General features: G+C 37.7%; 2 protein-coding genes across 3 annotated transcripts; one reads left to right on the top strand and one right to left on the bottom strand.

The window, feature by feature from the left end:
* Nucleotides 1-669: 669 nt before the first annotated feature.
* On the top strand, nucleotides 670-19391 carry LOC141912107 (brain-enriched guanylate kinase-associated protein-like). Of its 2 annotated transcripts, none has more exons than XM_074803335.1 (8): nucleotides 670-771; nucleotides 4574-4670; nucleotides 5623-5663; nucleotides 9446-9610; nucleotides 13017-13083; nucleotides 14299-14406; nucleotides 15041-15124; nucleotides 15419-19391. In XM_074803335.1, the coding sequence occupies exons 2-8, from the start codon at nucleotides 4605-4607 to the stop codon at nucleotides 15848-15850; spliced, it is 963 nt and encodes a 320-aa protein (XP_074659436.1). In that variant the 5' UTR covers nucleotides 670-771; nucleotides 4574-4604; the 3' UTR covers nucleotides 15851-19391. The 2 variants fall into 2 exon arrangements, with proteins under 2 accessions (XP_074659436.1, XP_074659429.1); XM_074803328.1 differs by having other exon boundaries at nucleotides 686-803.
* Nucleotides 19392-19917: 526 nt separating this feature from the next.
* LOC141910912 (WD repeat-containing protein 25-like) lies at nucleotides 19918-25668 on the bottom strand. Its single transcript, XM_074801807.1, has 6 exons — nucleotides 25471-25668; nucleotides 23409-24290; nucleotides 22355-22527; nucleotides 21858-21995; nucleotides 21526-21666; nucleotides 19918-20300 (listed from the first exon to the last, which is right to left on the bottom strand). Exons 1-6 carry the CDS (start codon nucleotides 25595-25597, stop codon nucleotides 20079-20081), a joined length of 1683 nt encoding a protein of 560 aa, XP_074657908.1. The 5' UTR covers nucleotides 25598-25668; the 3' UTR covers nucleotides 19918-20078.

Raw genomic sequence — 25668 nt, 5'->3', positions numbered from 1 at the left:
ACGAGTACTCCGAGAACCTATTATTTGCGTGGATACTTTACAAAAGGTACACTTTCGAAAAAAAAATGTTCCACTTTCATGGAAGTGACACACGTAGGCATACATTGTTTAATATTGTCAACAATAAATGATGCATAAGCTTAGTTATTAAAAAAACTGATCGACTTAGTCTTAAAAGCCACAGTGAATCCGCCCACCTGCATTTCAGATTAGATTGAGTTATGGAGTCAATATCTAATAATATTTATAAACTGACCGACTGTTTGAACCATTAGCGTTCAAACGCTTTATTTTCTTAAATCTGCCTTATAACTCTTAATAGAGTTTTTCAGGTGGCTTTTCGAGTTTTAATGTCTTACAGTCGTTTCTGTACCGAACTCTGGTTCAGTTCAGAAACGACTCAGTACGACAGCTCGAGCGAGTTACGCTACAAATTTGTCCAGTTGTTTTTGTGGCTAGATCTTCAAGCAATTCAAATGCTAAAATAATTAGACGTTTGTAAGACGTCAGCGTAGTGCCATTGATTGTCCTTCTTTAGTTAATTGCTAATATCATACAATAATCTTTCATCGGTTCGCATAGAAAGGTTTGGGTGGTGATACATGTGTAGGATGGCACGGGCGAGTTCACGGCCTGAGCAGCCTGTTCCCGCGCTAGCTCGAGAAGAGCGATTTACTTCCGGGTACGAGTTGTCAGTGTGATAAATGGATGATTGGAGCCTAAATCTGAACCATATTTGACGCCTAGAGACGACTCGAATGATGATAAGTCGTGCGTAGATATAGTTATTTCCATATTTTTTGGTATGGTGTCTTTTTATTACTTCATTCGAGTCTGTTGTGTTTAGGGTATAGAAAGAGTTAAATGTCCTAATGATAAAATCAAAATCGAACTTTTTTTGTTGGCAAATCTGGCACTGGCAGTCAATGACACTGCACCTGCGTGGCTGCTATGATCAGTGTCAGTTCTTCGGTCTAACTACAATTTAGGTCCCCTTTCCACAATGTGGCGCTAAGTGTTATTAAAGAATAGTGGTATGGTAAGGTTAGGTACCCTAAGGACACCGGTGCGATTCAAGAATAGGGGACTATAGCATTATATATGTAGTGATAGTAATCAATTAAGTAATAATATTAGTAATTGATAATGATGATATATAATGATAGTAATGTATATAGTAATTAATGATGATTAGGGAACTAAACCTAATCCTAACCCTAATCCTAACCACTAGTCCCCTATTCTTGAATCTTACCGCAGTTTATTAGGTGTCCTTAGGGTAATAAACTGCGGTAAGATTCAAGAATAGGGGACTAGTGGTTAGGATTAGGGTTAGGGTTAGGTTTAGTTCCCTAATCATCATTAATTACTATATACATTACTATCATTATATATCATCATTATCAATTACTAATATTATTACTTAATTGATTACTATCACTACATATGTATTGCTATAGTCCCCTATTCTTGAATCGCACCAAGGAGTAGAGGCACTTTTCAAGATTTGATGAAATTTATTTGAGTTGTAAGAAACGTACAGAGATGCTAGTTTTCCGGAAATATCCGGAATTCCGGAAATTTAGGATCGCCGATGTCAATTCCGGAAATTTGGTGAGAATTCCTCGCGGCGACCAGTAATGGCACGGACCGTAAAAGCGTTCGTTTGCTTGTACTTGTCGTCGCTTCTGTGTTATTTTATCTTGGTCTCCGTTTCCGAGGATGTTCTGCTACAATGTATATATGTGTGCTTGTGGTGGTATCTGTGCATGCGTAGGTGGAGCGCCACTGTTGTGACGCCATTTCAAATTATCTTTACGCGCCGTTGTACATCGTCCCGCTGACGGCCAACAATGTGAAGATGCACGTGGCAATAATTAAGATGATATTTAATAAATATCATCTTAATTATAACCATGCGCGTGCTATGTCCTGAGGCACGCAGCTTTGTAACTTTCTTTTTGCCTGCAGCTGTCAAGCGGGACGGTCTGCAAAATGAGCATGCACGGAAAGATTGTCAGTCGGGAGTCGGCCGATATAAAGGCAATTGACAGCGGTATAAAAAATAAATTTAACTGGCACTGGCTAGAGTGTAAGGACAGTAACGGGGACTACTTATCGAACTACATTCGTAAGTTAGACTTAGATGGCATGGCGTACTGCGTCGTTTGTAAAGACCAGGTCAAATACAGTAGTGGCGGGAAAAAAGATATTCTTCGTCACCCGGATAGCGCGCAGCATAAGAAGGCAGCGAGGGATGTGAAGCACAACGAATGCCTGCCGTCGTATTTTCAGATGAAAGATGCCGATCGTGATACTGCATCTCCGGTGATGCAAAAACGCAAAATTTTTCCTGGGGGAGAATTTTTCTGACCCCCGTTCTAAATTCCGGAATTTTGGTACTTTGGCCCTAGCATCTCTGAACGTATCATCTAGGCCTATAACTGAGTTACCCATATGATTCATTACTGGTGGTTGATGCAGGGTTCTGGTGTTAAACATTTTTAGAGTTCTTTTTGTTGACTGTGTTTTGGATTGATTTTAGGGGTGACTAGTCTGAGTTGTAGGATACATGGCTTTATTTGTTTTTTATATCATTGGTTCACCCAGTCCTGAAAATGGGTTGTATCTTGGAGTAAACATTTGTCAAATGATTACTCCAAAGTTGGATATGCATATTTACGCAAGACACACGCCTTAACTACCCCGTCAAACGAGTCCGGACCAAAATTGTTCCAAATGACATGTAGTTCCACATTTTTCAAAAACTAAATCAAAGCACAGAAATTATATCACTGCAAAACAATTCATGATTATAAATGGTCAGTCTCACTGATGAGCAGCTAAGTGAAACATCGTTTTCTGCTCTCAGGCAACTGAAAGCTATAAAGAGCTTGGATTGACGATGATCCAGCATCGATTATATACGTATCATAATGTTCCTACATTCCACTGAAGTCAGATGAAATAGATACAAGAAAAAATGCTGAGTTCATTAATAAGTCCTTTTTTCACGCAATAGTAATGCGTCCGGGGATTCATGCGACTGCAACTGATTTCAGTTTTCCTCGCACACAATATCGAGCATATCGTCACAGTAAAATCACTCGTGTGCGGCAACAGCGACACGCTGTGATGGAAAATGATTCTTCAGCTAATCAGTGATCGCCGTTACATATAAAGCTCCCAATAAAACAATGGAGGATTCTTCGTCAATATCCGCCATTTTGGTATCATGCGCACACACAGTGGCTGGTTTTAACCAAGATTGTAAAATCGCTATGCACGTCGCTTTATTATAGGCCTACTGGGTCTGAACGTAAGCTGTCTCTTGACTATGTATGTAAGCATCCTACATTGTATGTTGGATTTTTTTTTCAAAAACCACCTTCCCATCCTACAGGGTACGGATTTTGGAGCATATCTTCACTTGCACAAAGATGGTGCATGGTACAAACGTTACAATTCCTCTCGATTTCAGTTGTATTGCAAGCAGCATTGCTATCTGGTGGCTATATCGGATTCTTAAAATACATTGTTCCTGTCCTGCAGGATGCAGTTTCTTTCAGGTATACAGCCTTCATATTCATATGAAACTTGTATGACAAGTTCTATGAGTTTCTAGGTTATTGATTACTGTACTTGAAATGTAGAATATTGAGATTGTCAAGCATTTCACCAATTGGGATGGTGTCCCCTAGTTTTATTCATTCGGGAAAATCTTTAACAATCAATTGTAAGCAGTAGCAAGCTGAATAGCTTGGAAATGACTAGGCCTATATCATTAAGAAAGAGAAATCCATTGAACCTGATAAAATGCATTCTTTTGTCTAGCTTTTAAGTTTGACTCTCCAAGTATGTCGATATAACCATTCTACTTTTCGTAGCATGTGTTGTTAGACAGTCTCACACAGTACCGGTAGCATTAGATTTATGCTTTGTGTAGTTTTAATCGATGCTTTAACTGATGATATTCATTCGTTATATGGCCCCGCACATTACAGTCTAACTACAACAGTAATTAGATAGATATATGGGCCGATATACCGACCAGGTCTGCAGGTAGATTTCTACTTGTAGTAATCAGATTTTCATGTTTGGATATTTTAGCAAATCGCAAGCTCTCATTCTGTATGAATAGGAAGGGAATGGGTTAACTCTTAAATCAATTCAAAAGTAAAGCAAATTCGATTTATGAGTTATTATAGTCGCAATCACTCGTTGATATTTTGATTTTGATGATTTTTGCCCGCATTAAATTTGATTTTACCCATGCTAAAATTTGGCTTTAAAGTCTGTTCTGATGTTTTTGGTTGGGCCAAATTTGTGAACAGTTAATCCTTGGCCCGTGTCAAAAATGCTTGCGTGATAGCGGCTTATGAGACAGAGATAATGCCTGTAAGTCCTGCTCTTCCCTCATTCCTATTAACAGGCTAACTAAGCATTATGAAATCCTATGTTCCACTGTACACTACTAAAGCAATATGAATTTCTGTTAGGCTCAAAAGTGGTATTTTTGTTAAAGAAAGACTGTGTGCATGTTTTAAGTGAGGCAATTCTTTATATTCTGTAGAGAGGACTGAAGCTGATAAAATCAAGGGCTAATGTGGAGAGGTGATCCCCATTACAGGACACTTGTCATTGTGCCCAAAATGGCTGAAATTTGTAAAGTAAGTTTTTTCCTGTGAATCGTAGTAATTTGTGGAAAAAAGCATTTCATTAAGCCTTCATTTCCTGGTGCAAAAATTATTTCTAATTTTTCCCACCTTTCACTATGAATGAGAACTGATATAGCCTAACAAAGTTTGGGAAATGCGAAAAAAAAAATTTGTCCATCAGTGACAACCGGTCAGGGTTTGACTTTTCTCCTCATTTAAAAATATGAAACATTGATAACTGGTTCTAAAATTTCATAAATATGGGGTTAGCATAGGCCTGATTGTTCATGGTATGAATAGATGATTATCGGCACATCTAGAAATCAGATATGTCACTCAATACAGTCTAACCCCTTAATCCAGATTGGCTTGATCCGGATTTTAGTCTAATCCGGACTGTATTTGCCGGCTATTTGTTCACTGATATAGGTCTACAACTTCAAGAAAATGACTTTTAATCCAGATCTCGAGTATACCAGATGAATTTGGTTGGTGCCAAATGATCCGAATTAAGCGGATTATACTATAATTTCAACAATTTTGAGTAAATATGAAACTGGAATTCGTTTTGGCCCTTCTGTAATATGGAAGGAAGTTTTTCAATTGTTACTCTTTCTTTTGATGATATTCATTATGTATTGGATGAAAAATTTTTAAGAAGCAGGGTCCGATCTAGGGAATAAAAACCATTTATCCGGGGGCAAGCATATCTGAAATTTCGCTTGCCCCCTCCAAAAGCTACTTGCCCTACACAGGCAGTCCGATTGGTGTTACTATGATCCGTTGTATCGAGTGGGAAAAAAGCTTTTATGACATGAAATTGCACAAGCCCGGTGGACGAGTGGTAATGATAACCTACTTGGCCTGATGAGAATATAATTGTCCCGGGCAATCGGACAAGTGCTTAGATCGGACCCTGAGAAGTGGTGACAATTTTTCTGAAATTTGTGTTGTTGTTTTGTAGGAGTGTGGCTGTAGCTGCAACAGCTGTTTCTCTGGTAATAGGTAAGCTGATCGTTGATTTGTTGCATTATCATAGTACATATATGTATCTTTGTTTTAGAAAATTACTCGCTTAGTCCGATAACCAGGTAGCTGTAGGGCCACCAGAGATGACACCTGAACATGGTACCACCATTTCTTTGTCAGTGGCTTCCCTCTGCAACTGGCCAAAGGAGAGGCCAGTCCATTCCCTAATGTTGTCCTCCCATTTCTTTATTAGTCTTACATGTCTACGGCAGCTTGGTAGGGTTCCTTGCAGTATTGTTTTAGCAAGGCTTGGTGGCACTCTAGTTATCTGGCCTTACCATCTAACGTAAAGAATTAAGACAAAGAACAGTTTTTTGCCGGGGGTTTTTTGACTTTTTGCTAATCACTAGATCAAGAATTATGACAGGAATAACAAAAAAATCCTTTTGTTTGAAAAATTTTGATGAAAACACGTCAACACTTTAACATGATGTTTTTGAACATGTTTTTGGTAGAATTCTGGTGGGCCGATCTGTACACCAAGTAATAAAAAAAGCGCGAAGATGACTATTAGTTTCACGGAAATATTTCAGAATAAAATTGAAATTTTATTCTATAAGAAATATTCAGAAAAAAATTAAAAGTGTCGGTGTTATAACAATAATAAGCTGGCAGTAAATAAGGGTGGTTTACACAAAAGGACTTTTGAAATAAGAACCAGCTGGTGATAATTTTCTTATAATAAACAACCTGTTAACTGCTATTTCATCACAGCTGTTTAATTCCGCGTCAGTTCATTCATACGTTATCTTGTCATTCACATTATTTGTGTCTCATGTTTACGTCTTATAGTAATGCCACATAATCGCCAACTCGCTCTACTGGAGAAGTTTCATATTAATGCCACATATTCACCAATACGCTCTAGAAGAAGTTTCATATTGATGCCACATATTCATCAATACGCTTTACTGAAGCAGTTTCGTATTCATTAAGTCTAGTATATCTTCATTCAAATCAATCTAAGGAGAAAGATTTTTTTGGCGATTTATTCTTTGGATTGAATTGATTAAAAGAACTATTCCGAGAATAGCAGTTTCAACATCAAGGAAGACATGTGATGATAGCATTGAAATTCATTCATAACTAGGATCCCAGGACATAGCCATAATCACTACGATCCTAAATACTTTATCACACATTACTGCACATGTAGATGATGTTGATTCAAGCATGGATTTATTGATTCGTCATCGAAGTTAATTGGATCTCTTGAAATACCCATGTATATGCACGTACGTGTATATATGCCTAAATCATTCTGGCTTACTATGATGTATATACCATATACACACTGTTCATGTCCGATCTACTAAAACTTGGTGAAGCAAATCGATACATCAAAATCTTCTGTTGTATCTGCTGTTTAACACAAAGCTATTTATCTTGAAATGTCTTGAGAATGGGAGGATTCCATTTGCTACTGCCGGGTAATGATAATTTTGCTCGGTCAGACTGGGTGTGTTTCGCAGAATAACAGGTCATACACAATACTGATAATAATAATGATACTGATAATGGATCCGGTGTTATCATTTTTGGATGAACTAACTCTTCAAGCTTGACCAAGAACTATGGAATATTTTAAGAAGTCATTCTGTGAAACTAGACCCCAGACTTTTGTTAATCAGATCTTAGCAAGATTTTGAAATGATTTTCTAATTTTAAAACCATATTTAAGTAAATCATAACAAATAGGCATATGTGATATATTTACGATAATAACATCATAACAACAATTAGTAATCTTGTTTGATATGACATTAGACAGGATTGATATAAATTGTTGTAGTTATGTACATTCTAAAACTAAATCGCAGCACCCCAAGCGTGATGGTCTACGGCGAATTAGGGAGGCCCTTCTAGAAGTAGAAATTAAGGCACGTATGGTTAAATTTTGGGCAGGTCTGGTGATGAAGAATGGATCCACTTTGTCTAGTAGAATGTACAACGCAATTTACCGAGCATATCTGGATGAAAGAACCCTTTCCAAATGGCTTCGCCACATAAGAAATATTCTGGAGGAATGTGGAATGGCAAACATCTGGCAGAACCAACAAGCTCAACCCTTCGTTAATATAGACTTTATCTATCACTCTGTCAAGCATAGATTAACTGACCAATATATACAAAAATGGCGCGCAGACTGCGCCAACTCCCCTAAAGCTGTCACATACTGCCGCATTAAAACAAACTTTGAACCGGAATGGTATTTATTAAATTTACAGGCTAACCATAGAATTACTTTATGTCGTTTCCGTTGCAGCAACCATAGCTTACCGATTGAGATAGGGCGCCGTCACCGTATTGCTCGAGAAGATAGACTATGTATGAATTGTAACACCCAAACCCTGGGGGATGAAAGACATGCCATTTTAGAATACCCTGTATATGCGAATGAAAGAGCGCGCCTTTTCTCGCGTTACTATTGGGGGGTACCAACAATAGAAAACCTGGGGAAAACTTTTCAATACGCACAAGCTGGCGGTAAAACTGAGTAACTTTTGTAAATTAGTTGGGGGTGCGTAAACGAGGCCCCGTAATATTTATCCAGCGTACATGTATATGTGTCTCTTTACGTAAACTTGTCAACGATTTGCTTTGCTGTACAATACTATCCACTGTTAAAATGAAATGTATGAATGGTCTGTGCAAAACATGTTTTTGTGGAACAATAAAAATGAAATGAAATGTACAGCCGGGAAATAGCCTGGTATATAAAAAGCTACGCTTGCATTAAACCCTAAGAAAAGAACGAGAAATGAATAAAGGGAATTATAGGAAATTAGAATAATGCATTGTTGGGATTCAAACCTGATATAACCTCCCTAATCCAGATATGGCATCAACAACGTATTTCATGCGATCCCGAGAATAACTGGCTGTAAGAATTTGACTGAGATGCCTACGGACCGAGGCATTCCTGAAATTTTATTGTGGATGGTACTGTAACAGCTTAACGTCGATAGCAATGCATAAGATAAAACAGCTCAACTTTTTAAAATTTTTGGGTGAATTTGGAAACTGCTCACAAACAGTGGTGATTTTTGAAGTGTAGCTTGCATTATGTTGAATCGATTTGTTGTCTGTAGCCCCACCCTTTAATTGTGGAATTAAATTGCCTTTAATTGTGGAATTAAATTGGTGCTGTTGCAAGATCATCACAATGGTGGATTATTCAGTGCAAGTTGTGGGTTACTTTGAATTATTACGTTGATTGGTAAAAATGCAGTTGGAGTATTAGTTCACTTTGGATTTATTGTGTCAAATTAACAGAACCATGAATGCAGCAAAAAACCCAGGGGATGAATCTGATGCCTAAGATGGTAGACTGGTGGCCGTCTTTGATGAAAAATGTACATTTTGGCCCAAACTGTGAATTTATTTTATGTAGAGAACTCGTATTTCACAGGAAAATAATAGAGGACATAATGTATCAATAGATGATTCTAGATTATAATGCCATCCAAGATGGTTGACTGGCGGCCATCTTTGATTTCCAAAAATGTACATGTCGGTCTATGACTGTGAATTTATTTCATATAGAGAAATGATATATTATGAATTAGTTATTTGGGAAATAACCGGTGAGATACCAAATAACTGCATACAAATTTTCAAAACAAAAAGCAATGTTGATGCCGTACCTGGATTTGGGAGGTTATTTTAGGGATGTCTGGAGGGATGTGCATATGTTAGCAAGGCGAACACAAAATTCTAGTTTTCATATACACTTGTATCTTTATGTTCTTATTCAGTTTGGATCTACACCATCAGATCGAGGAATTGCGTTCGAAACTACTTCAAAATAACAGCCACATCGGTCAACTCGAAACGGATTTCGAGTCGCGTCGACTCGACTACGACTTCGAAATCGGCAAACTTCAAGACGAGTTGGTGAAATTACGGGATAGATATGATCGGTAGTTATTTTTTACATCATATTTCAATCATATGCCTAATTCAGGCGCGTTGGAAGCAATTTCCAATTGCTGCGGCCAATTGTAGATTTTGATAGGTTGCCGCGGTGAATTTGCTTCAATTTCATCAAAAACATGGTATTCAAAGAAAGAAACGTCATTCAGTAAATTTTTGCCGCTGCAGTTGCTGCACTTCCAACGCCACTCTAACTTACATCATACACATCTAAAGAATCTGATCCACATTTATCGTCAGTGTACAATTGATGGTGGTGAGGAAATTTTTGTTACGCTGTTACTCTAAGGCCAAAGCATGTACTAATACCGCCGGTAATATGTGTAGAAAAAGGGGGTTTATATTTTTTCAATGTCCAGTAATAACCCTGAGAAATTGCATGATGTACTTCACTGACGTCACTGCATGTGCACTTAATCTATTAACAACACCAGCGACTGGTTCTGTGGTTCTGTGGTAGTTTGTCTGCCATCTCCACGTCAGGCTGAGTTTGAATCTCAATTTGTAAAATCTTTTTCCAAAGTATGAGCTACGTCTGTTTCATATCTATAAAAAGTTCAAACTTTGGAAATGGCAGCCGTTTGAATAGATGAAAGACGATATTTAAGCTCATCTTCTTTGATTGATTTATTGTGACTTGTTCTCAAAACTGTAATAGTACAGTGAGCAGTTATAGTTTCTGTTCACTACTTTCATGTTAGCAGTCATGATATCTTACCCTACAATGCTAGTTTTGAGATTCTAAAGGCTGGCTTATGTCGACAAGTGACGCGACGCCTACCGACGCAACTGAGAGCAACCACGATCGCAGCCCAGCTAATGTCAACTGCGCTCCAATTCGCAGCAATTGAGGCCAACTTGCGGGATACGAGATCCTCCCAGTTGCTTCTCTGCTTACGATTACTGGCAACTGTAATGGCTCAGATGGTCACGTGATAAGCATTTTGAGAATGAATTCGAATTATTTTGAATTATTGGAAAATTCAATTAGAAAAGCTATTAAATTTCTTTAAGATCTTTATCTTTCTGATTCTGTTTTTAGTGACATCATATAAAGATGGATGTAAATGCGGTTTCTTATTGGCCTTGCTCTCAGTTCCGTCACGTCGCAGATGAGCTTATGTCGGTTAGGATCAAAAGCAATTGTCCGCCTACTGTAGGCTGGAGTAGAACATGGGCAACTAGCCAGATATGGCTTTTGTGTGACGAGTTTGGTAGGCGTCGGGTTGCCGTGGCAAGCCGGCTTATGTCGAACCGATAAGAGCAGCAACTGGCAGCCTCTTGTAGGCTGCTAGTTGCCGCTAATCGGCAATAAACCCAGTTGCTTGTCGACATAAGCCAGCCTTAAAGCTCACCAACATACCCTTAGGACTTAACCAGTCTGGCAAGTCAATTTGCTAAATCCAAAGGCCCTTTTTTCAGCCCACACATTTCAGATCATGCCTTTTTCACAGGGCTAATGCCTATCACTGATATTGATGATATAATCATTTAATCGTAGTTAGGAAGGATCAATGCTGAATGATTGAACAGCCTCTCAGTTTAGTTCATAATCTGAAGCTATATGCATTGTTAAATATCTCTGTACTGGTGATCAATTGGCTTCATCAACAATCAGAAGAATGTTAATGGTTTACGGCAGTATTTATCTAGCATTTGTACTGAGGAAAACTGCTGAACTTTGAATCAAATAAGCCTACGAAGAAGAATGAAAATACCTTTTTTCAATATGTATAATTTTATTCTCTGAACAATGTTGCACAATTTATTGCCACACAATCTAACCCTCGCACATTCTTTATTTTTTCCTAGGCTATAGATTAGGCTATAATTTATTTACGATTTTCAGGACGACTTAACGTAGTACACATCGTCCTATTGTAATCGTGAAATCCGTCACGTCAAACGTTTAACGCCACGTACGCGTCTGAAACTTTCACAGTCGCTTAAATATGAAACGTAGAAGGTTGAGTTCGCATATGGTGAATTTTTGTTAATTGGTCGATTAAATATTGCTGAAATAGATAAAAATTGAAACTAAAGTAGCACCGCCCCGTCTAGAAGTAAATCTGTATTAGTCCGCGTTAAAGATAGAGCCACATTTTTAAAGTAGCACTTTACATAGGCCTATTCTCTTATTTAGTTGTTTAGTTGTTTTAGTTGTTGGTATCGGGACATTTATTTTGTCATTTATTGCCAGAAAGTTTGGTATTTTCATAGTGTGTGTCAGCGGATTAATTGAATGTTTAGACAGTACATGTGCTACATCGATTCAACATTAGCTGCTGCGTTGAATCTTAAAGTAGGCCTAATCATTTGACGTCAGATGATTAATCCAAGGTTGAATCGATACTCAGTGTTCACACGCGCTCTAGACTACTACACGCACAGTACAGTTTTTATAGATCGTAATCTCACGCTGAAAACTTTCAAACTATTATTAAGTCAAATGATTGATCGTCATTGATTCTTTTGGATCATTCTCTCAAGATCTATCAAAGATTTGTCATGTTGAGGATTCCCATAATCGAACTTTCGAAGATATCATTCAATAATTCTAATGAGCCTGCTGGTAAATATTCGTTCTGTTCCACTTGGTCGATCGTTAGACTAGCTCCAGGCCCTAAGGGTACAGTTAGCAGTTGGCCTTTGGTTCAGTCTGTGAACAGCTTCAAAACAACCGTGTTGACACAGGGATATGAAGCTTGTACCCCATGGACTGCATGTTCATGGGTTCTTGGTGATTTTACCTAGAGCAGACTGTATCCAGTGGTCATGGTAAGTACTTCGAAACCTTGATAGATGGCTACGATGAACCATGGCTAAAATGATACCTTCATTTCTCAACCCCTCTAACTGTATCTAAGGCAATATCAATCCATACCAACGACGATTTTGTTGATCGAGCTTACATATTTCGAGCCTCAGGACCTCCTTTGGTCCTCTAGTTTTCAAACTTGCAGGGATGCCAACTGCTCAGTTATGTCTTAAATCTATGTAGCCTTATAATACCTTGAACTTGCATTGTATGTTGACTATAATCTCAACTCTTCATCTAATACAGTGGAACTTCGTTTGGACCTGACTTGCAAACATGTTTAAAAAGCACTATCCAACCAACTTAACTGGTCCTCACCCTGAGTTCGAGTTTTAATTTCTATGTCTCCGTCGTCCTATTAAAAAGTGTCTTTCTAGTTTTCTTATACAATCAGTATAATCAACAACAAAAAAAAAGAAAAAGATAGTACTTTTCTTTTCTTTGGAGATAAACATCACCTAAAGACTTTTAGAAGTTTGTAGTCCAAGATCGATACTGGTGTATTGCATACAGATGATACCAGTATTTCATTAAGTCCGGATGATTTTGATAGTTTCATAACTTTTCCTTCGCAGATTGTATGAAAGCCATAAGAAATTGAGCCGTGTAAATCAAGGATTAGAGGAGAAACTCCTATCAGCAGTGAGTATATGATGATTGGTTTTCAGATGGGGAGTCATAATATACTTTTTGGTTCGAAGAATGAGAACTTAAGCTATCGTCAAGTTGCGGTCATGAAGTCATTTGACAGGATCGGAGGATTTTTTTTCAGATTGATACGCTTCAATGAATTAGGTTCACATACGTAATTCGCTTGTCTTAAGAATATTATAATTATCATGATAAATATATTCAAATACTCTGAATAATATCATTTTTTTAAATCATGCGTAATGAACGCCGATTTAGCGGTTAAAACAAATCATTACATCTACTCGCGCATAAATACACCATCAATGCTGCGCCTGTTGTAAGCGCCAGTACCCATACGTACAGCCATACACACGTTGATGCCGAAAGCTTCCACTTCAAAAGTTATGAACAAAATATTAGAAATATTTGTGATCCGATTTACACCAAATAAACCTTTAAAGTAAGGTATTCAGCATCGGATATTGTGCAGAAAATTCCAGATTGATGCACTACATAGTTTTGCAAGTAAGCGCATTTTTAGTGTAAACCAATTATGTTGATTGACCGGCAGGTTCTACTGCGCGTCTCATTTCATCGATGACGTCAGATGTAAACAATAACGTTACCACGTGCGCAATGCAAACGGAAAACAAATTGAATTTTTTTAAACAAACTTCTTGAATGGAATATTAATTTCTTTTCATAATTTGCCTTTCTTTTATGTAATTTATAATTCATTCATCAGACTTTGCTCTTCTTCGAACCTCAGGACTTCAAAGTCCTCTTGTTAGGATATGACGATCATATTGGCAAAGGAGATGATATAACACGTTCCTAATATTTTATACGTTCTAGAACGCTGCGACGTAATTCCTGGCCAGTGTGTATCAAAAATTTTTCCGGCCTATAAAATCCTGTGGTTTTTCGCTGGTTTGCAATATATCCTAACCAGGTAGTGTCGACGATTCAATGGGTTTTAAAACACACCAGCTTTCGGTTGTGTTTCGAACACCTTATTCCCCAAGCCATGAAGACAGTGCCAAGTCCAAGATTAAACTACTCAGTATGTAACATCTGTCACTAATTGTTGCTAATCAGTTGATGCCTGTGAATCGAGCAGGTGTCTTAATGATAACATATCAATGGATCTAGAATTGATGTTCTGCTGATTAGTAGCTAGTTGCATTCTAGATAATCAATTTGTTATCGCGTGATATTTGACAGGTCAGCCGATTTGAGAATGAGAAGACGAATTTACAGAAAGAAATCGCCGGTCTGACGTCTCGGATGGTCGATGCGCGAATGACGATATGCGATCTAGAAGATGAATGCGTACGTAATTGTGAAGACTCGGTGTTTGACTCATGATCAGTGGTTAAATTCTCGACTTATGAAGATGAAATTTGAATCAATTCTGAATCCTAACCCTGTAACGCCAAACATAAGGTGGATAGAGAAGAGAGATATTGAACCATACCAATGACCAATTATGTTCTAAAATGCAAAAAAGTTTTACCTAAGCATCAGTTATTAACCTACGAGACCAGTAGTTTTATTAACGATGCCAGATACCCAGTCCCCTCAAGCCGGGGCCTCACTGATTTTTTCCCATGCCAAATGTGACTGCTAAAGAAAAACCCAGACATCTGGAATAAATTCTTGTAAAACTGCACTGTTGCAGACTTAGTTTTATTCCTGATTAGTAACACTTCCAGTGCTGAGTTTAGAGTCTTGAATCTCAATCGATAATTGTTTGATATTGCTGAAAGCCCTATTCTACATTATTGTTTTAATACCAGAAATCTATGCCATTTATCTGATTTGTTGTAATTAGAAGGCATCCAATCTGATACAAACATTATTGACTCATATTTAACAATGAAACTTCAGCCGAGAAAATGTTAATTATTGAAGATCATTAATTTTCAGTGAATAAGTATCTAAGGAAAAAGATTTTAATTTTCAGGAACGCTTCAGAAATGATTGTAACACCGCTGTGCAGTTGTTGCAATGTAAACCTTCCAATTTCATAGCACATAAGTTGAACACGGTAAGCATTTTTGTAGTATGTTCTGCCACACCTCTATGAAAATGGTACGGGGGAGCTTTCATTGCAAATTAAGGCTTTTCTGAGGTTATTCCCTGGACCCCTGGCTGGACCCTGTTCCACAGTTGTGAGTTAAGAGTTAACTCTGAGCTAAAGTTAGTTCATTTTCAATGAGTTAACTCATGAGTTAAATCTGAACTCGGAACTGTGGCACTGGACTGTGAGCTTTTATTTTCGTGCAGCAGTTCATATACTAGATTTTTCAATAAGTTATATATGAAACTCTTGGTCTTCCAGCTTCCTTTGGATCTTCAGCAGAGACTGAAGCCTCATATGGCTCAGGAAGAAATCATCGAACTGGAGAAACCACCACTCGAACAGAAAACTATACGCGTGCCGATGCCTACGTTCCCGCCAACTGCAATGGTCTATTCGGTCAATAAACTAAATACTGTGCAAATCGAAACTCGCAAAGATGAATCTTCGGTTCCTGTGACCCTCATCGCGAAAGTGCTCACGCACCAGGAGCCGAAAAAGCGACCAAAGCGAACTTATATCTGTGATAAGTGCAAAAAGGATTTTACATTTGTCGATAAGCAAATACAAACAACAGCTATGACGGAACAGTTGCGCTCTAGAGAAGACTCATTTGATAGTTCGAGTAGTTTTTCGTACATTCATAAAGCCTCTAGTCGAGGTAGACTAAACTCCACAGAAACTGAGATCTGACATGGTGTGTGAATGGGGTACGGGCATGCCAGGTGCTATCCCACCAGATGGCATGGTGATGATCTATCTGTGTTTTAGACTCCTGATTTCAATATTACACATACGTGCCACCAAAAAGATATAAGGACGACTTTTCTATTTATGTTTGGTTTAGTTTTCATTGATAATTAATTCATTCTCAATTCATTTTCAATTGAAATGTATGAGATCGAAGTGCCGAAGCTCCTTAGCAGATATTCACACAAACACAATCATTGATTGCCAAAGTAGCAGTGCCAGTACGCTATCAGTCCTTCTAGACTTGTTAAAAATGCTGACCAACTGTATAGAATAGTGAAACTCGAATAGGGTTGGCAATTTTGGCTACCCGGTATATCTTCATTATCATGGAGTACATACAGCTGTTCCTTAATGTATTGCGTCGTCTGTGATTTATTAGAGATGTCAAGCAAAACATTGTCTTGCATCGGCGTCACCTCTAATGTTGGAAATATTGTATGCTGTTCTGATTTCTTTTTGACTTAACTTTTATTTACCATGGTATTGATTTTATCTGGGGCCATAGTTTGAAACAGGGGCCCAAGTTACCCCAAGCCCACTTTGAAGTCTGTAAATTCCACTGTTTCAATGGCAGCTACCAAGATAAAAGCCAACTGAACCCCCCAATCAGTGGGTGTGGTTTAATTGACTTTCTAACCCTTAACCTGCCATGTGACTTGAATCTTCTTGCTGAGGCAACTAATTCCCCAAATCGGTGGTCAAATTTTTTGTCATCTTTCACCAGTTGGTTACTTTTTGAAGTTTCATTGTCATATTCAATAGCTTGGAGGTTATAAAGATTTAATACAGTGCTCATAATTTCATCGAAAACCTTTTGTAAATAACTCAGCAGGTTAAGGGTTGATCTATTCATATAGTTTGCTACTGAAATAAAAATTCATATTATGCTGCTTTACAAATCTCAGTTTATAAAACTGGATTTTCGACATGGTTCGCATCGAATGTGTAGTGAGGTTTTTGGACGTTCAAGGATATATCCTGGGGAATGAATGTTACATCTAGTCTTCGAAATTAACAAGCCATTCTGTTGGATTGACTTGAAATCGATTTATCGTCAAATCTAAACTCTAGAGTACCTGTATCTGATCTTTAATTTGACAGCTTTATCACAGGTCTCAATTAAGATTTGACCCCAGTATTAAAACATCAGATTGATTATGCAATCTCTTAAGTAGAATTTTAACCAGGCTTCAGGCATTTGGTTGTTATTTGGTTTTTCCATCTGAATAATGCATATCTTAAAAAATCAAAAGGTGGGAAAGTTTTTAAATAGTATTCATTGGATTGTGTAAATTGTTTACCAGCTATCTAATAGTCTTAGGTTTTTGAACTGTTTCAGAGTAAGTCCATGTCTTAGACAGCCATGATTTATACCGATGCTCTATAGCTGTCGATAAATCTTGAAATAAATGTTACAACATAATTACACAGTAGACTCTGCCTCCCTGCCTTCTTTGAAAACAGCGAGGAAAAAGAAGATAAACTTGACAAAGATCTTCAACTGTGTTCTAGGTATACCCGATAGAGTCCAAAATCTGCATATGAAGGTGCAGAGTCTATTTAGCTAGTACATGTATATAATCAATCCTAGATGAACCAGCTTAAAAGATTTGTTTGAATTCTAAAATAAGTAGGTTTCATTTAGTTGATTTGTTAAATACCGTGTGTTATTTCTGTGGATTGTTTACTAATGAAAATTGCACGTTAAAGCCTCATACTTCAATTTCCAAAGTTTTACAAACATTTTTTTATTACTGGAATTAACTATCATTTGAAAAAACTAGAAATTGATTATTTTGGAAATACATGTATACGGTATAATTCACTTTGCTGTACTGGAGAATTTATTGAACCATTTAAACCATTCGACAATTTACAAGATAATTTTGGACAGGCTGTTTACATATATTTTCTTAACTCGGCAATCAGTCAAGGCTCAACTACCAGTGAATGAATAACAGAGGAACCTCATTATTACGAATCTTATGTGCAATAATAAATGGTACTATCCAGATGTGGATCGCAGCCCGGTCATCTGGAAATCATTATAATAAAGGGTTTAATAATTATTAATAACAAACCAAATCATTTTGATGTCTTAAAATGATCCCCTAGGTATATAACTGCAAAATTGTGACAGTGGTATACCTTCGAAGTAGGAATAGATGTATGCATATTCTCCAATTTTGTAATGCATCATCCAATCTTGTGAACCGCAATATGTTGATATGACTGGTTTAAAACTACAACAAAAAAGGATGAAATTAACTAAATGCACGTCTTCCAAGTTGATACTTCCATATTGTAGGGACTGAAACAACTATTGTAATCAGTCTATTGCGAGGATACAACAAGCTTATTGCGTTTCTTAACTTGTTCAGTCAAACCCATTTCGTCCGGATAATTTGGGACTGACGAAATCCATCCCTTTTATGAAATATTTCTGAATCAATATCGTATTTTAGATACATTAATGTTTAAGGTAGGCCATTGCATGTCAGGATAAAATCCAAATAAATCTCATCTGAATGAAGTGGGCTTTGCTGTATTTGAATTTCCACCATGGAGAATTTTTGTGTATTTTTATTCTGTTAAATTTTGGTTGTAGTTTTACAAATTTTAATATTTTTACTTTTGGTGCAGGTGCATAATCCCATGGTGATCTGATGTGGTGAAAAATGCATGAAATAAATAGTTTTCTTTTCTTTTCGTCATTGCCCTGTAAACATAGATAAATTTTGTTATATTAGTTGTATTCATTTGGGCATTTCAGAGCAAGCGCAAACCATACTTTTTTCTGTAGCATCTTAAAAATGCCATCCACCACTTAGCTCTTCGTTTCTTCATTTCACATTGCTTATCATAACAAAGTTTTTTTTTTCTCTGGTCTGAAGCTGCGTTTTTGAACTTTCAAGCATTTTGAAATATCCATTGTTACTGAACATTCCATATTCATTGAGTTCATTGGCGGCAAGTCTTTCATCAATCCCTACTTAATACGGATCATCTGGGACCAACAAAATAAATCCCATTAAGAAATCATTATATAGCATAAATTTTGACATACTGGTACATTGAAGGTGGATACAAAGAGAGTGGATTTACCTGTAGTTTGACACACTGTCAAAAAATCTCCCTTCTATGTTTTTCTCATCGTCCTTCATTTATAGGATGAGGTATTAATTGGTAAATGTTTTGATTCGGTGTTATTCCTGTTGTTTTCAATGTAAATGGATATACGTGTATTAGCTTCAGATTACAGTCCAGAAATCAGTTCACTGGTTTATGTGCCATCAGTGTAACGGTGGATTTCCTGTATGACTTGCATCTGTCTTGTATCTAGCTGTTCAGTGCATACATAATTATCAGTAAGCGACTCCTAGATAATTTTATGTTCTTGTATACCAGTCAAAATGAAGTTCAATTATGTGCATGTATAGGTATGTATGTGTCTTGACAATGCTTTAGACAATAAATGAATAGAAATTCTTAGGAATATTATTAATTATTCACTTAGTTAAGTGTGGGATGCCTTTCAATTGAGCGATGGTAAGGAGAACGATTTGAAAACTACCTATTTGAGACAAGGGTTCTTAAACCAAGGGGTGTCACTAAAGAATATTTTAGTAGACAGCTCTAAAGTTTCCAAAGGGGTTTCCTGGTATGGGAGATTACATCGAGTAAATGGTGACAAGGAGGGATTCGAACCAGATGGCATTGCTAGACGCTGCCACGGCATGAACCGCAAACTTTGACTAATCAGGCAGGGTTAGTGCCATGGCAGTCTCGAGATACCATCAGGTTCAAATCACTACTGAGAGGGGATGGCCAAAAATCGCTGATATTCTGATAGCAGACTTGCATAAATAGCAAATTTTTACTTCATGGAATTCACACTGATGTATTGAAAGTAGGAGATGCTTGATTAAATGGTTTATATGTTCATTGCTTAGTCCAATCAAGTAAAACCTTACAGTAAGGGTACTAAGTAATTGTATTTTGACCATAGAAATAAATTATTGACAGCAACCTGATAACTAGGTAGCAAGTTTTGTTGAATTTCAACTGCTATCGACAGTGTATGCTGAGATTATAAATACAGAGATGACAGAAAACTACTCCAAATACCATTATACATGTACTTTTCAATAACAAATTAATTACAAAATCATTGCCATACAGATATCATACCATCCCAAGCACACGCCGCGATAGTGGAAGGTAAAACTGGATGAAAAGCTATGTCCATGCACACAGCCATTTTTGTGTCTAATGTTCTGAAGTTCTTTCCAGTTTGATAATCATAACATGCTATTCGTCCGTCTGCACTGCCACTGATCACAGTTCTACCATCGGTACTAGTGTCAAAACCAATACTGTAGCCTAGAACCTATAAATTGCAGATTAAGAGGATTCCTTATAAAACTTATTAAGGCTTTAAAGATTTAAGAGATTGAAAGATCCCCCATTGGCCATTGCTACTATCAATATGCAGCACTTCAGAAGGAGGCAAGTTCAGGCACAGATTGATCCTTACATCTGGCAATTCAATAAACCTATGCAGATGAAAGGAAAATGATAATTAAGCCATCAACACATTTCTAAATTTCTAGCCATGATCACACGGAGACCATTTGACCTGGACCAATTTGGCCCAGATCAGGCCCGAGTCTAACTTTTCATATTCACACATAAAACACTCACTCGATACTAAACAAGGCAGTGACAAAGCGAAGTGAGTTGCAATGCACATGCAATACTTTGACCTGTGCAAAAATTTGGTGCAGGTCTAGTCCAACATTTTTGGTCGGGCCAAGCAGGCACGGGCTCATTTGGTACCTGAGTGAACAGTTGGCACGGACCAAAAAAACTCCTGAGATAGTGACTTATAAGCCACAATCACAAATGCAGGGTAGGGGTGGTCTCTGATAAAATTGCGTTCGGGGGAAAGGGGGATCTACAAGTGTGTGTGTTGTGTGTGTTTTCGTAACTATCGGTAAACCAGCTTGAATAATGACAAATGTACTCATGTAACATGCATCATTGGTTTATAGCACTACGTACTGAAGCTCTATTGAAAAGAACTCAATATTGACAGTATCCCAATATCCTGACGGTGTAGATTTTTTTTTTTTGGGATTGAAACTATCCCGACAGGAGACAAGGAATTTGATTTCACCGTGTAGTTGTTAAATCTTACTTTTTTCCTGTTTTCTTCAATAAAAACTAATTTCTGAGGTGAACTGGGATACCAAACTTTGATGCGGGATACCGACTGGAGAATCTTTTTATCCAGAAAAGATGCCCTCTAGAATTGTATAAATCGAGCATTGGTGAACAGTCACAATGGCCATTTACCAGCGGCGCTAAGATTCTCACTGAACAATGAAGAAACTTCAACCAATTAAACCCACTGTCTTTTTTGTGCATCCAGCAAGTATAACAGCATTACCGTCACATGCCGATATCAACAATGTTTCTCTTTAAACATTGGCTGTGAGGGGTCTGAACTTAGCAATAGGTGGGTAAATTTTATGTACATACATAATAAATGGACGACCCCTGGAGTAACTGAAAATCTAAAATATTGTCAAGATCAACAATCGATTGATTACCTTGTGGCCTTGAAAGCGTTTGCGTTTGTTTAATTTGTACGGCCTACTGCATGAAAACTGTGCGATATATCCTCCATTGGATTGCGCCAACAGTTGATTGTCAGAATGGTGTGCCTTCAAACGTGTACACGTGTATTTCTCCTAGAGAATATATCGGACAAAAACTACATATCCTGTAAATCCACCGAACTCGGTACTACCAAAAAACAGAACTAGGAAGACCATGCACATTTGGTGATGAAACCAGGTAGGAGTTGACCTGCTTCTGGGCGAGTCCTGGTTTGGATTGATACCTGCATATATTCAGTTTTGTTATATCTTTACTATAGTACCTGATAGATTTGTTGCGACAGAACAGCTGTAGTGCGAAAGTCCCACGCCATAATGTTACGATCAGCAGAATCCCGGCTCACAACATCATTGCAACTAAACAGCGTATTTCCACCATCGGTAAACAGCAAATCTTGGACCTTTTATAATAATAATCACCATCAATTAAAAGATATTGGACAATGAAATATAGAAGATGTGGAATTTGCAATATATGTCACAGATAAAGGCTAGAATGTCAAACCCACGATAAAATATGAAATACATGAAGCTGCGAGAATTTTGAGGTTCAAATAAATTTTTTTAAGTTTATATCATTCGTAGTTTATTGTGGGTTCGACATTCTAGCCATAATTTGTGACATATAGCGAATTCTAACACTTCACGATGATACCCGCAGATTTGAATTCAGTTTCAAAATTCATTCCTTGACAATGGTTTTTCAGATGAAGACCAGAAAAAGTTTAGAGTTTGAAATACATTTTTTGCATCGACGTACCTGGCCAAACGTAAACTTGTACTTAAAGTTTTTGACTGGTGTTTTAGGCGTTCGTTTGTCCCAGCAATGGATAACATCTTTTGATCCCAGTACAAATACATTATCACCACTACCCGGGTGAAGTTTGAGACATGTAACATACGTTGGATTCTCGTGCGTTGATAAAACCTTCCCTAAAATGGATAGTCAATAAATATCGAAAGGATCAGGAAGCACTTCACAACAGGCTCATTCCTATGGCACGATAATAGGTCAGAGAAATGAGGACTCTGCAGTGGGTTGTAGTAACCAAGCAGGGGTGGATCCAGGATTTTCAAAGGGAGGTGCTCTGATGATCATCCTCCAGAAAATTTTGAAAAAATTTGTCTAATTTTCAGGTATTCTGTGTATTTTTAGGCACTGCTTAATCATATCATACCAAAAATATACCATGTAGGCTTGGAAATTATTGTAGTGTTGAAAACTGAATAAATAATACAAAGAACCCACTGGATACATGCCTGTTGAAGATTCCGATTGTGACAAGTGAGGTGGCATCAATGGGCATTTGGACAATGATGCCATATAATAATTTTCAGATTCAATTAACATCATATACCTATAATATCCATAAAATCGCCTACTCATGAACTCTTAATGGTCAATCTGAGTTCAGATCTGTGATTTGCCCCTATGTGTGAGGCTAAAAAGCAAGATGAAAGTTAATTGTAAATGAACCGAAATTTGACCGAGTTGTCCTATCATAATACACACCATTTCATCTTGGCCGGATAACTGGTGACACAGGGGTCCTCACTAAAATCCTTTCCTTCACTGACCTAAGCGGTTTTCTATTTGATTGGCACCCTTGGTTTAAGAAGTCTACAAGTAGACACGCCCAGTTAGTTTCGTAATGACTAATGTGACAAGGGTGATATGAGATCCATGAGATCTTCTTGGAGATATGAAACATTGTGCACTCATGACGAAGTCAATGAAAGAAATATTTTACATCCTTTGTAATAATGCATTTTCCAACGCATTAAACGTGTCAATGTGATGAACCATAGCCTACCTGTTTCGATATCAACATTTTTCGCCGTCCGGTCAAAACCGCACGAAATAAATTCATTCGACGATCGAAGCCAAGTCAAGTCTTTCACGGCTTTCGAATGGTGGTCATACGTGCTTAATCGACAATTGACCGAACTGAACATATTCCACAATCTAACAGTTGAATCCATCGACGCCGAAAGCAGCAGATGGCTATAGTCTTTTCGCGAGCACCATTGAATGCGGTTCACGGCCCCGGCATGAGCTTCTACTTTTTCCAATTCACTCCACGGAGCCTGATAATGAATATTTGACTTACTCAGCCAGGGCGAAATTTTGTGATGTACGAAAAAAATGTGCTTTTTCGGAGCTGAAGAATTCAAAGAAACATCACAACTCTTGCTCAATTTTGAACCCAAAGCAGGTATATTACTTTTTGGCTGAATTTTGCCATATTCATATAATTTATTTGCCTGAAGGTCATTGATTCTATGATGACTTCGTCCGTGACGTTCATTCCCCGAACCGGTATCATCAACCGGATTCGTGCTATTGTCTTTCTTATTGACTTCCTTGACCATTTCTTGGTCAACACTTTTCCAGAAATCTGTTTGCGGCACTTCAACTCTAATAACTTCTTCGATTTGCTTGACACTAGTACTGCTAACAGTACGTCGTCTCTTCACTAATGGAACGTCAAATTCTGTTGTTTTATCACTAGGCGTAACATCATTGGTTAGCGTACTAGCTGTATTCAACTGCGGAGAATCGGCAAGCTGCGGTAGATCTAAGCCGAAATAATTATCCATATCGTTATTGCTGTTATCGCAGTGGTGTGCTGTTGCACTAGTAGTAGTGGAACCCGAACGCATCCCGTGGGGGTTGGAGGTGCTGTCTGACTCATCTATAAAAGATTAATGAAACTCAAAAATCACTCATCATTCAAAAGGCAATCAGTTTTATTATAAGGGGTTGGAAAGCAGTTTAGGCGCCCAAATGATGACATTCATAATGTTCTAGGGCTAAATTGCAAAAGGATGTGGATATTTTGTCAATATGGCATTATTCTGAATGGTAACTGACATTGCCCATTAGCATTTTAAGGTGCCGAACTTGCTATAAATCATGTCAAAGATATGGTTTTCAGGTTTCAAACTAGGGGCTCAGGGAAGAGGTTTGAAAATGAAATGCTCAACAATCTGACAATATCAAGCTATAAATTTGCAATTGATTGTGATCACATAATAAGCAATGGTACCAATATAAATAAGACAATTGTATATATTTAGTATTCAACTCCCCTGGTGGTGAGAACAAACAAGGAACCTATCGGCTTATAGCTCTGCTGTGCAATTTGAAAAAATAGAAGCCCCATACCCAAGGGTACCTCCTGGTGACCAAATCCAAAAAGGCTTGGTCCTTTTTAGGCATTGGTCCATAGAATATTCATACCAAATTTGGAATTGATCTGATCCAAACTGTAGGACAAGTAGCAATTTCAAGAAATAGAAGCCCCACACCTAGTGTAGTTTTAATTTTAGATTGAAAATAAAGTTTGAATGCGGCGGAAACCACTGCGCATGCGCGGCAACTTTCCGAAAGGTTAAGATCAGTTCAAGTTCAATTGATTTTTCTCAAAAACCTCTTTCAAGCCAAGGCAATCACACTTCTAAGGAAACTATCAATTTTTGAATTGATGTAGAAAAACTATAAATTGTTGTTTGATTGACAGCTCACTAGCGCTCGGAAGTTGCCGCGCATGCGCAGTGGTTTCCGCCGCATCAATACGGTCACAGGCAAAAGCGAAGCCGTTTCATCCCTTGTTATTTTAATATAGTAAGGTGTCGCGCCCGCTGATACTGATCCTTAACAGCCAATTGTTTATCGGAACTCTATAGTGGATAAATAAACAACATCAACAAGAGGTTATTCTGTGATATTTTGAATTTATTTGCAGTTTAAATTAAGCACCATTCTCGCGAGATTATCGACAACCCGGCAGTAAAATCCAAGCTAGTTTACAAGCCCCTGTGATATTGGCGAGTGCATTTGTCCCGTGCCGTGGTGACCGAACGACAACGTACCTTTCGGTGATGATAGGCCAAGAATTCGATGTTTCGTCAGTCGATGCTGGCGATGGAAAATAAGTTCATCGTCATCATTATCTGATGAAGAAGTTGAAGGCTCGTATTCGACAATCTTGCGCAGCATTTATCTCATTTATCGGTTTATCTCAATTTCGATTCGTTTTCGGATTGTCAAACTACCCGACGTCCTTCAGA

This window comes from Tubulanus polymorphus, chromosome 1 (genome assembly GCF_964204645.1).
Source record: "Tubulanus polymorphus chromosome 1, tnTubPoly1.2, whole genome shotgun sequence".
Taxonomy (NCBI): domain Eukaryota; kingdom Metazoa; phylum Nemertea; class Palaeonemertea; order Tubulaniformes; family Tubulanidae; genus Tubulanus; species Tubulanus polymorphus.
The sequence above is the reverse complement of the archived record's forward strand: the minus strand, read 5'-3'. Positions and strand labels throughout refer to the sequence as shown.